The 13,486-nt window shown below is 41.6% G+C and overlaps 1 protein-coding gene across 1 annotated transcript in view; it reads left to right on the plus strand.

Moving 5' to 3' along the window:
- Positions 1 to 13,486, plus strand: part of pde1cb (phosphodiesterase 1C, calmodulin-dependent b) — a 69,991-nt gene that overhangs the window by 9,707 nt on the left and 46,798 nt on the right. The window contains exons 2-3 of the mRNA XM_053438953.1: positions 6,676 to 6,726; positions 7,338 to 7,503. Coding sequence (XP_053294928.1) covers positions 6,676 to 6,726; positions 7,338 to 7,503 — 217 coding nt within the window. The remainder of the gene's footprint in view (positions 1 to 6,675; positions 6,727 to 7,337; positions 7,504 to 13,486) is intronic.

Consider the following 13,486-nt stretch of genomic DNA (forward strand, 5'->3'; position numbering starts at 1 on the left):
GCAGCCATTAGAGTCACTGTGTCCTCAGGTCACTACAGCTTGTTTCCCGAAGCTTTGTTGTGTACAAACAGAACCAGTGGACAAGTTGTGATAATAGACTAAAGGTGTGATAGAGTAAAGTCCAACGTGAAAAGTTTCTTAAACCTTTTACCCTAAAGCTCTGAAAACATAACAGTGTTAAGACAATGTATACTTTATACATATTTATAATAACTGGGATATGCATTTGCGGATCCAGGAAGAAAACCTTGTTCTAGTTTTCTTTTATAAAAGTGTAACATTTCAGTTATTATAACCTTTGAATTATGTTTGCGTTGAAGATGCAGCAGTATATCAGTAGTTACGGTTTATTACGTCCACCGTGGATGTTATGTTGGTTTTTAAGCAAGGTTGCATTTAAACTATGGGACGGATCATTACTGAAGTTGATGGAAAGTAAATTGCTGGGGGAAATTGTGTGCAGCTTGTTTAAATTTAAACTTTAAATGGAGGTGTGTGCTCTCCTGAGTGACATTTTAGTCTTATATCTTTTTAACATATATTGTGGACTTGTCAAAGCTCTACTTCTACATCTTCATGTTTAAATTAGGCCAGATGACCAGTGTTGAACTCCTCCACCTGAGAACCTCACCTCACCTGCAGAGTGTTTTAGCCTCTTCCTGCTCGTTAGGTTTGTTCTGCAGCCCACGACTTCACTGGTTTGGTTCCCTGACGCTGCTCTTATTGACCTATTCTTTTTCAGATGTAGTAGGCAGCGGTTTTTTTTTCAGCAACCAGGCTCCGAAAATACCCACACAGCATTGCCCGACTGCAGTGAACATAACATGAGGTGATTGTGAAGATAGAGGAGAGTTTAGCTGGAAAAGATCCAGACGTTTCCCTCAGGAGACCGGAGGAGACTGGAAATAAGCTGATTATGATATAATAATGTAATTAGGAGATGCTGTGTTTACGGGTAAAGTCAACACAAGAAAACAGCAACAAATAAAAATGGAGATGCTCAAATTGGGACTTTGCAGAGTGATTTTTTCATCTTAAATTGCAAAAAATAAGAATAAATATTTCATACGGAATAAATCCTCCTAAGTGTGCAAGAATTTACATTTCTATATTTATCTTGAATATAATAATCACAATATTTGTTTTAACTTTAAAACAGCCCAACTTAACTTCTCTCTATTGGCTTAGTCAGAGAACAACCGGCTCAAGGATACATGCATTTCACCAGAGACTAAACTAAACTCAGTGATGTTGTTATTGCATCACCTGGCCCACGTGGCCCTCTTTCACTCATCGGGATGATATGGATGTGGTGATAAGAAGAGGGAACGTTTCGGGTTCAGGACACAAAAACAGGAAGAGCGACGGCCTTGTTAAATTCCAGGTGTCTTTCTAAAAGCACTGAGAGCAGCCCTAAAAGATTTTATGACCCGACAGATAATAGACTTTGGATTTTTCCGCCTGCACACAGACACAGACAAACTGCCTCGGTCACATGTGGCCTATCAGAGCCTTTGTAGGACCCACAAGTATGGCAGTTGTCATGGTAACCTACAATTGTCACAATCAAGTTCTCAGTAGGTCGAGGTTTCTGTCCGCTCCGGGTTTTGCCTATAACCTCCTCTGGAGCGTGCCTCCTAAGCACGGGTACTTCATTGCCTGGCTGGACACCTTGTGTTCGCTCCTTTATTAAACAGGGAGCTTCGACCGCAGCTGGCCGCCTCTGCTGGGATTCCAGCCGAGGTGTTGTGTGGTGTGTAATAGTCGTTAGCTCTGTCGTGTTTGTGTTGCTGTTACAAGGCTTTGACTTTTCAGCTCATCTAGGGACAAGCTCTTTGTGTAGTCGTGTGTCATGTTGTCGTGTTTTTTGGGGGGGTTTTCATCACATCTTTTACACTTAAAAGACATTTTGTTTAATCCTTTTAGTTTGTTTTTTCTGTCACTTACTTTGAGCAAAAATCTGCATAAGAGATGATTATTCTTTAGTTTATGTCTGAACACATTTTAAACAGAGCACGTCTCAATTGAAAACAACAGTTGTAAATACGGACAAGCTCTTTTGTACATTGCATTTCCTAATTGATCTCATTGTACACGCTCGATTCGCAGTCTTTTACTTGTGGAATATTCTTCAATATTCTTCAAATCCAGAAATATGCGTAAAAATACGCAACATCCTCAATTCTCCCCTAAGCATCTTCTTCATTCTAAAGTCATTCTAAAGTCAGGATTGAGGATCTTAAACAAATACAATATATATATAATTCAAATATCTATAACTGCAACGTAAGTAAGGCTGAATCAAACCTTTGACCATTTACTTCGATATTTTTATCTCTATCTTTATAACGTTAACTCTCACTTTCTGTCTCTCTCTGGTTTGTTGGAGGATTCAAATGTTGAGATGCTGGACCTGAGCAAGGTTTGGGTTGAAGCTCCTTCTCTGTGAACATCAACAACCTTTGTCAGTCGAGCGTTCATAAAACAATTTGCTCTGTGAGAGGAGGAGCAGAGCTTCTTGTTTACCTCCACTGGAGCAAAACATATCAATGAACGTGTGTATTCACAATAAAGACACATCCTACATTTTGGTAAAAAAAAACACATTGGCGTGATGTTGTTGTGTCATCACCAAGGTAACAACCTGTTGACATTCTTTCAAAATGATAAAGTAGCGTGAGGTTATGCTAAGATCTGTTCTGAAACCATTTGGCGGCAAATGAAGATAAAATCCCGGAACAAAATTATTACTCAAACCAGAAAGACACTTGTAGCCGCAGGACTGTTGTATGTGTAGTTGATTGGATCAGTCCACAGCCACTGGGAGCTGCAGTGGCCCGTTGACCTTGTTTACCCTCACTGTTTGACCACAAGAGGTAAGATAAGGGTTAACTAAATCAAATAAACCATATTCTTCAGAGGTGTGAACCAAGATTTTGACCCCAGAGTTTAAGACGAGTCATCCAAATTATTATTACAATTTACACGAAAGGAAAAAAGATGGATTTTGTCATAAATCTGAAAGTGAGACAATTCTAAAATGTGTTTCATTACCTGTCTGTCATTCTGGCCTCCCAGAATCCCTCTGGGGCAGAGGAGCTGGAACCTATTGAATCGTGTTCATCTTTCCACAGTTATTGATGCTTTAATTTACTGTACATGCAGGATTGTTGTTATGAGCCTAAATCAAACACTATTGCTTGTAATAAACACAGAAAGATGATGTTGGGTCTACATCCTCTGTCAGGGAGCAGTGAGTGCTACAATCATGCAGTGAGTGGGTGAGGCCACGTCCTGGAGCCTCTCATCTCCGTTTATCCCACAAACGCCAGTGTCCTCGAGCAGAGCGTGGCATCATCGCGAGGAGGAGGAGGGTCCGCCCACCTCCACGGCCGAGTTTAACACAATAACTTGCTCACACTGAGAGACAGAATATAAATGAGTGACTGCAGAAAGGAAAATGTTTCTACTTGAAGGTCAGTGTTTTCAGCTCCTGCGCTTCCTCTAAAGCTTCTTTCACAAACACACAAATGGAAAAGGCCAAAGCAACAACAATAGACACAGAGAAAACTCTAAATGTGTACCAAAGCACAAACTGCAGGAGCCCCGATGAGTAAACATGAGGTTGTGTGAAGTAAACACATCATTGCCAAGAACAAAGAAAACCAGAGGAATTGTGAGTTTGTGGGAGTTTTTTCACATACCAACAGGATGGGGGGGGGGGGGGGGGCGGGGGGGGGGGGGGGGCAGACCTGGGTCCTCAGCAAGGGCAGCGACCCCTGATTGCTAATTAGTCAAAGTCAACTTTATTGTCAATCCTGTCATGTGGACAGGACGGAAATGCAGTTTCTACCTAATCTGTGGTTAAAAGTCAAGATACAAGCTCTGAATAGATAAGTAACACTTTCAACATATAAGCACACAACATATCAAGCAGTCAAGGGGCATATAAGTACACAACATAGTGTGCATCACAGGGTAGATAGAGTGATATGAGTATTGGTGAATGGAATACTGCAAAATGAAATGTAATGTTCATAAACAGGATGAGTAAAATACCAGAAAAACAGCAGCAGATGTAGTACAGCAGCATTTACAGTACTACCGTCACTGCTCTAGCAGTGAGATATGGCAACAGTAAATCTTTAGTCTCAAAATTATTAAATCCTCATTATTAATATTTCACTAATCCCCAAACTGTCCAGAAAATTGCAAAATGAAGCTTTTGATTGGTGGACAATGGCCACCTCTGTCTTTACCTGCACATTAACGCTGTGGAATTACTTCCTTTTCAAAGAGTCACCTTCATGTACTGGGATGGAGGTTTGGGTTCCTCCAGTCAATTACCTGAACCCTGAAATAGTTCACTGCCATTACTGAAAAGAAGTTGTGGGAGCCAGTATGGCTGGGGTTACATTTTGGTTTCATTTTGTTCGATAGTCTTTAAATGCTGCACTATTTTCCTTTTTACTGCGTGTCTACATTTGTAAATACATTGAGTGCAATGGACCTTTTTCACGTCAGCCATTTGACATGACATAGTAGGTAAACACAGTTGTTACCCATCACATGAATTAAGGCTGTGCTCTATTTAGATTGAGCCTTAGTTAATATGATGAGTTACACATACTTACTTTTACATGTCAAAATAGCTGCAGTGAAAAAGGTGTATTAACGCTGGATACAAATTCCTAGCAGGGTGAATTTGGATAATCTGGGATAAAAAAAATAAAAATCTGCATCTGTTTGACACATTAGATCAACATATTACACCTTGATTTAATCCATTTAAGCCAAAAAAGAAAAGTCTGCCGAAATGTGATAATCTGGGACGGGTCACTTTGTTAGAGCATCACCTAATGACCCGGATTCACCATATGTTGTGTTATTTGATGTCATATATACACACACATGGCAAATAGAGCTGCTTCTGATTCTAAAACTGACTCAGGTTACTTTGAGGGGAGTCATTTGTATGCCACACCACTAGGGGGCAGTAACACGTTGGTGATGGGTCAAGCAATCAAGGGCTCAACAGACACCTGCGTGTGTCTGGTTGTGAGATCATGGCGGTCGAGTTTGTTAACGCAAAAAATAAATAAGGATTTACGCAGTTATTTTTCACAGTTACCAACAACTAAGAAACTGAGTTCTGCAGCTGGAGTAAAACCAAGAAGAAGTAAACCACAGAGAAATGACTTTTATTCACAACCTCAGCCTCAGGTAATGAACAAGTCTCAATCTCAAGATGGCTGTCACCTCTCCTCACAATTCACACCATTACAAATGTTGTTATTCTATTTAAAGGTAAAGGAAGCCAAACATTTTGTAAATATTCGACCTGACTCCTATTTTCTTAAAACTGGACGTATCACCTGACTACTTTGGTCCAATCGTGATCCAGACTTCACTCCTGTAGTAAAAGTTCAGGCCTCAGTTTAAACCACAACATTCATGATGGATGTTCTCTTTAAATACTGTGATTATTGTCCTGTCCTTTTTTAATGATGATATGCGCTCTTCCATAATCAATGGGACTTAAACCCTGTGTGGTTATTAAAAAAAAATGTATATATATATATGTAAAATGGCTTGAACTGAACCAGGAAACAAAACGGAGGTCTGGAGAATCATTACACCTCCTTTTTAAACAATTTACCTGAGAATAATTCCTTGTTTTATACCAATGTCTATTGTAAGGTACACATTTGTACAGATTCTTGTTTTTTTTGTGTTGTTTCGTATTGTTGTTGACAGTGTTGACATGGATAAAGAACAGTTTTATGCACATTTCCCAAAAAGAATCATCCCAAAAAGAGGCAAAACAACCACAAAGAGACTCAACACGTCCATTAAGTGTCTCTTCTCATTATCCCTCCTTGGTTAGGTGGCATCATTTCTCCTGACTATCCCCTGTGAAAATTGGAGTCAGCATCTAGTGGCCAATTAGGAAAATGCATTTCAAGTGCAGTATAAAACCAGAACCTGAGGCACAGCGCAATATGTTTTTTATGTGCAAAGTAAGCTTAAAAAATGTTACCCTTAGAACAGAGACTTTTGTGCAGTGTCAGTAATATTGTGTGCGTTTGTCTTCCTCTCAGCCAGCGGCAGTAAGTCAGCGTAGTCTCCTGAAGCTACACGTTCAACAAGCAGTTCATTCAGAGATGCTGCCCTCCTCATCCCCTCACCTGTTATTTTCAGGCTCAGTCATTATGTTGTTAGATCGACTGTCACTGCTCTCAGGTTCACCATCAATGAGTTATCCCCCCCCCCTCCCTTCCCACAGCAGTTTTATGTGAGCTCTCCTCGCCGGCTGCTGGGTTAAGTGGACAGAGGCTCCTTCAGGCCACTGGTCTCTGAAGCGACAGCAATTATAGTACTTTCACAATGGCTTACATCGCACTTTAAGGCAATTGTGGTTTAATGGAAGAGTAAGTGACTCTGCACAAGGTTCACCTCCTCTATTATTGAGAAAGGAGAAGACATAAAGCCAGACGTGCAGAAGAGACGTGTATATATGAAAGGAAATGAATGGTGAAGCCAGTGAGGGCAGCATATTAAGACGAAATATGGGAAACAAACAAACATAAGATGGATTGAAAATAGTTGAAAACCACATTTTTTTTCACATTTTCTGACATCGCTTGATTCTCTCCCGTCTTTTTCTTCCTCCAGTGGCAAATGAAGACGCAGCGAGCTCCACCAGACCCCAGGCCAGTTTTTCACGTGAGTCTCATTCTATATCTGTTATACTTCATTATTTGTCACCTCTTTAAACTCAATCAAGTCTTTTTTAAAGCTCAGCCTCGAGTCAATGAGATATTTGTTGATGAGACCTTTTGCAGCTATACAAGTAATTTTTAAATACTCTTGTAAAAGATTTTTCTGCTGCTAACAATCTAAAAAATAAGGGTTGCTTCTTTGACCCGCACCTCATCCTTTCACCAAGTTTTGTAGTTAATCCATCTTGTATTTTTTTGTATTTTTGCTAACAAACAATCACAGGTGAAAAGATAACCTGCCTGGAGGATGTAAAAATTGGCTGTGATCCAATGAAGGTCGATAAAACCCTCCTCTATGGCAAAGTGTACTCGTTGCAGTGGTAGTATTACTTCTCAAGACAAACTAGTATTGACAGCATACATCCACAAGGGGGCGGCATTATCAAGGCTCTTAATTCTCTTTCTCCACCCTAGTGAGATTCTGAATAGTATGTAATTTGGCTTAATTGTATTTTTTCATGCTGTCAACAAAGTAAAGCTTGATTCACGACCTTATACAAAACAACTGAAACACAAATGAGACTTTGCTTTTTGTTTTTTTTGTTTTGTATGCAGGTTCAAAGTCCCAGAGTGCCTTGTGGAACGCCATCACCGCGGGGATGGGGATCAAAGGCAAAGAACAGAAGCCCCCCCTCAGCGACCCGCGAAGTCCTGAAGAGATTCTGGCCGACGAGCTTCCTGTCGCAGATCAACCCGACGCCACAGAGAAGACGGCCATCAGGTTTGCCGATGCTAAAACCACAGAAAGCAAATGGTTTACGGTTTATTATGTGTTCGTTGTCAGAGTGAATCCAGGGTCGGGCATTGACAGCCTTGTCCGGCTCATTATCTCCTACAGGTGTAATTTGCATAGTGTCGATAAGGCTCTTCAGCAGAACACAGGGAGGAAATGAGGCAACACACACAATAAGGCAGTATTATTCTGCACTGTGTATATGGTTTGACTCTGATTAATGCATACTTTATTAAGTTGGCAAGATTGGAACCTCTGCTTATCTTCTATGAAGAGGATAATCATCTGTGTCTGACATTTAGTACACACACACACTCACACACACACGCACACATACACACACAGTGGTAATTGCTATGTACGGCTGCTGACCTCAAGGGATGTGGGCATGATTGATTCCACCTTGATAACAAGGACTTCAAACCACCATTAACATAATTTGTTGTCACTTTGAGAATATTGAACGTCTTTTAACGCCTGATTCCAATTAACCTTGATGGCTCCGGGGACTGTTACAAATGCCGCAGGTGGCGAGAAATGATCATTTGTCAGAGGATGCTGAGAATGCTCCTGGTGCGCAGTAGCAACCTTTTGATTGTATGCAAAATAGACAGGGAGTTATGGGAAGCTGATTTGTTCACTTCCTGTTTGAGCATATTTGTGTTGCCAGCCTTCTCAGAGACTCACTACCAAATTGTGGAATCTCATCATGACTTGTTCGTCTCGTCTAGTTTTTTCACTTCACGGTAACACGTGCTTCTCCTCTGGTGTTTCTCTGCGATATATCAAATTACAGTGCAGTTGTTCTCAGCTATAGTCGCCCCCCCTCTGAACACCGGATTATTTCTCTTTTCCAGAGTCACACGGTGACAAAGAGAAAGTGATTTTCCACCTGACTGGGCACAGCCTGTTCCCTCATTTAAAAGCCACAGCTCAGATTCTGAAGAAAAACAAAGGCAGCTCAGGGCAGCTAAAAGCTCCCTCGTCTTCCTCAGAGGAAACAGGTCATTTGTCCGCAGTGACGCAGACTGATTTCAGTGTCTTTTATCAAGACAAGTTCAGCTCGAATCAGAGCCGGGGAACAAACTCCAACCATGAGCTGAATGCTGCTAAATCTGCGGCTGAGGCTGAAAAACTTGTATTAATGACGACTGACCTTCAAATTCTGATTCATTTCAGTTCAGTTCCCAAAACAGTTTGATTAGAGATACAATATCATACAACACAAGAAATAGTTTTATGTTTATTAAAGGAAGTTGACGCGTGGAATAGGTTTTGAACCTGTTGATTTTAGGGATATACGAGCGCATATGGCTCATTGTAGTTAAGGACCACGTGGCTCACATTTACCTGGACTGCCATCTTCGTCCTTGTCTGGGAAATCCCACAAAGGTCAGGTGAAGTCTCCGGACAGGCCAACAGTGGTTAAGAGAGGGCAAATCCACACGGAGTCATATAGATCTACAACTGAATGACAAATGGTAAGATTATGGTACAGGGTGATTAAACGACTGCGGACGACGATGTAATCCATAAAGTTATGTAACCGCAGTGTCACCTCAGAGGCCAGAGCTGGCTGTTATCCTCCAGGAGATGATAATTAGATTTTATTGGCGAATGGAGAGGGGGATCACATGATGTGTAGTGGGGCAGGATGGGAGTGATGGCGGAGTTAGAGGACAGGATGTACACGGGCCAGACGTTAACTGGGGTGGAATGAAAGTAAAATTCAGCTGAGGTCCAGGTGAATAGGCTGAAAATTTGTTTTTTAATGTGTCTTTTTAAAAGCGCTGTTTCGTTTAAACTCCAGTTGATTTCTTTTCAGTATCTTTTCCGTGTCCCTCGAAGCTGCTCGACTGTTTTTTTCTATATTTTCTCGTCTACGTTCAGATCCTCTGAGCGGTGCTTGACACTTCACATACACAACAATTGGTGAAATTGTTTTTAGATCTCAGCTGCTGTTAAAACACAGTTAAGTGCACGCTTAGTCACAGAGTGCAGGGACTGAAAATAGTAAGGAGCCATTAGTGTATAGCAACACGCTGACTCATCCGTGTGGCCGGTGTCGTGCTGTTATTGCTTCTCATTAGGGAAGCTGTAAGTATTTTGAATGGACTATGAGGTGGATTCATTCAGACGGTGAGACCAGTAATTGTATTAATGGTATTCTTGTATAAATAGTGTTGTGTTATTGTTTTCCCTGAAGTCCACAAAAGCCTACAATGTGCCGCTTGTAGCATCACTTCTAGTTAGCACACTACCGCCACTACACCACACAGCTGGCAGTTTGTCCCATTATGGGATGATCAGATCCCAGTTTGTGTCCAGATGTCCGACTACTTACCTGTCTCTGTGGCTCTGCTGCAAGTATGGCCAACCTCCACTGGGAAACACCTTGCTCTCCATCCAGTCTGCTAACAGGTGCTGACCTGTGTACCTGGAGAGCTTCCTGTCAGTCCTGACTTTCAGCTCCAGCAGCCACAGCTTGTTTAGTGGGACTCAGTGGATTCAAGTGGACTGGTCAAGGTCAACCAGCAGCTGCCAATCACTCACCCTTGATTTGCAGATGACCTTTTGGTGTTTTTTTTGCTTTTCCTCACCCCTTCCAAAGGCGATGGCTTGTTTGGAAGCGTTGGTCTTCACAATCAATTATGTACTGTCTCTTTCCAGGTGCCTTTGTGCAGTGGAGGATGTGATCCAAGGCTCCCAGCTTTTGCCCCATGCGTACAAACTAGATGGGCTTAAAAGCCCCTTCATGAGACATCTTGTGTGTATTCCTTTACCTAATGTGTTTAACATTTGGAATTTGTTTCTCAGACAGAGATTTAAATGGTAGCATCTAAAACAATTACACAAATGGACATGAAAAGTCTCAATCATCAGCTAGAGAGATAATGTGCAGTCACACATGCAGCTCCTCCGTGGTCAGCAGTGTGATTTATTCACTGGTTAATTGGATGCAGTGTGCCGCTGTGAACTTTGCAGCTGATTAAGGCGGCTGTCTCCTCCGTGGCAGCCGGCAGTTTTGGAGCGTGACCCCTCCTTTGGCTGCAGCCGCAGGTTCATAGACCCCCACTGCCATCCCTTGTGCCGCAACAACCTCCATCACTAGCTTCACTAGTCGGCTAATGAGGCTCTCCGCTGCCGGGTGTGACACTGGCTCACGGAGGCACATGGGCTAATGGCGGAGCTATTCATTAAAACGACTGAAGTGTAACCTTACAGTTCTGATGTTCAAGAGCTGCAATGCTGCTGTTTGCCTCATGATACCACCTATTCACAGATCCACTTTGAACCAGTATAAATCAACAAGAGCGTTCTCAACAATCGGGAACAACTACAGCTTGGTGTTACACAAAAATTGTACAAAGCCTTTGACCTCTGCTTCGATCGATATGTTGGTTTTTGTTTATCCCCCATCTGCCTACAACTTGTCAATAAGAAAAATAAGTCTTTGGTTTTTGTTTGAAGAAAATAGATCAACAGAAACGTGTTGGGTTTGTTTGTACACCCATGATGTGAAGAGGCCTTTCCTTGTAGGCTTTGCACACACATCTTGTTGTTGCTTGGAGGGGATCTGGAGGTGGTGGTCGGCAGCAGTATTTTGTCTCCGTGGCATTAATTAGTTTGGCTGTTTGTCGGTTTGAGCCGTGTGAGTTACTGTGACTGTGCCGTTTCCTGAGCCTTGACCCTGAAGCGAACTCTTGGACAGGAAATCAACTCCTTTTTTTTATGGCGTGTCAGCAAAGAAACCCAATTAAAATGAGAAATTAAGCATGAAGACGTAATCACTTGTATCGACTAACACTGGCTGTTGAATGGCTCTTTTAAAAGAATGACTGAGCCAGGAAACCATTTTTAAAAACATTGCATAAACTACATATTTGATAGTCAAGTCTAAAATGGAGCTCAAGGGACATTTTTGATATTGACAGTGACTCAAATGGCTTTAAAATTAGTGCAACACCCGACTCGAGAGCTATGTATGCCTGTAAGCTGCTTTTTGTTTGGGTGAGCCGTTCTTTTTATAGACTTCTCAGTTTCTAAGCTCACACACAACCTACTGAACTCTACCTGTGGAGTGTGGCTGGTAAGCAGCAGAGGTAAACCAGGGGCGAGAGAGGATATTGTAGTAATAAGTCAAAGTGATTGAAGCAGATCTAAAAGTGGGAGTTAGTATTGTGACATGGCTACAGAGAGATGCTAATGATGATCAGTGTCGGCTGAAGCAGTGGTAGTTTAAATAGATATTTTTGTGATAACATATTGGACATAAGGTTTAGGGTTGCAGTCAGATCAATACGACTAAGACTGTTAAGGTTTTGGCTGCTTTGAGCTACAAGCTAACGTGTGCAGAAGCCGGACGTCTGACCTGTAGGTGGTGCTAGATTAGATGTCAGGCAATCATCTCAATGATCATTTTACAAAGTGTTGAGCCAAATGAGGAGGTTGTTGAGATTTTCATTGATTTCGTGAACATTTTATATATTATACATAGATACATTGTCATAAAACTTGCTACATAGTGTTTAACAATCTACTACAGGCTTTCTTTACATGCAAAAAAAATCATTATATTAGCTACAGTGACAGTTTAGACCTTTTTAACCCCATAAGAGAAGGCCTTGTTTAAATTGCCTCTATGCTACGTGAGCCTGAGTGTTGGTTCAGCAGCTGCCTGCATCACATTTGACCTATGGGAATCTCTCTTAGGTGATGAAGTAATAGGAACTTTCTCCTCTGGGGTATTTTTCCACCGCCATCATTCTCCAAATAAATAGAGCTTGATGGCCTCAATTTCTCCCACCCATCCTTCCATCTCCAATACATCCAGTACAAAGGGAGAAATTAAGTATAGATGGGGAATCGTATTTCATGATAAATGATCTTCAGCAAAATGTGGTCATTACCGCTGAGGCGCTGGCTATTTTGATGCATAGATATCCTCATCGAACCGCCAGGAAATCTAAATGAGATCTGAATTTTTCATGTACCTCCAAATGGCCGGCGCTCTTAATGTCTTGATTTGGATGTGTGAGCTTTGAGGGAGCCCGAGCTCAGTGGCAAGAATACGTCAGCAGCGCGTAGTTTCCAGCCGGTCCCTCCGTCATAGTCATGGGAACGAGTCATTTTCATCGGACTTGATTCATTAGGTCTTTTTTTGTGAGCAGTTGTTGTGATATTAATTAGTCGTGCACGTATTTTGATTATTATCACGTTTACGAACATGTTTTTGTCTCTTTTACTGGTTCATCTGTCTTGAAACTGAATAAAATGTGTTTGACTCATCCAGTTTTTTAATCACCCAAAAAGCAAAACCTTTATTCACATTCTTCAATGTTTTCATCTCCACGTTTGATATGTGAGTGTTACCATGTGACTACAGTGATGAATGTCTTTGCTCTGTTTGGACCCTTCACACTGCTAATTACTCTGTTTTCCACTCAGATTCTTTTCGGCGTACGATTTTGTAAATGAGCGACAAGTGAAAGACTGCAGTGTATTCCTAATATTTCATCGCATTCCCTGCATGGTTGTAATTGTGTCCTCTCAGTTGGGCCCTTTCCCCGCAAGGTGTTTCATTCATCAGCCGGCAATGTAATTAAAATATTCTGAGATTCCTTTGGTACAAAAGCTGGAGGCCACATCTCTCTGAACAAGCTACATTCTTGTTCCTGCTATTTCACGCATCAACTGAATGTGGGATGTTATAAATATTTTCTGTTTCAGACTTTAGAATCATACTCAAGGTTTCTTTTGCTAATCGAACATCTTTTATTGAGTTGCCGAACAAATAAAAACTTCAGGATAGGGACCTTTTGTTTGACAAAGATAGTGATGACTCAGCCCAGTAGCCACGATTCCTCTAAGTATTCATACAATGTTTGCAATCAGTACAGGAAAGAATGCGGCCTTGATGTTGTGAGGCAGAACAGTGAGGGTGAGGAGGTCTGGATGGTGAACGGCTGCG

This window comes from Pleuronectes platessa, chromosome 13 (assembly GCF_947347685.1).
Source record: "Pleuronectes platessa chromosome 13, fPlePla1.1, whole genome shotgun sequence".
Taxonomy (NCBI): domain Eukaryota; kingdom Metazoa; phylum Chordata; class Actinopteri; order Pleuronectiformes; family Pleuronectidae; genus Pleuronectes; species Pleuronectes platessa.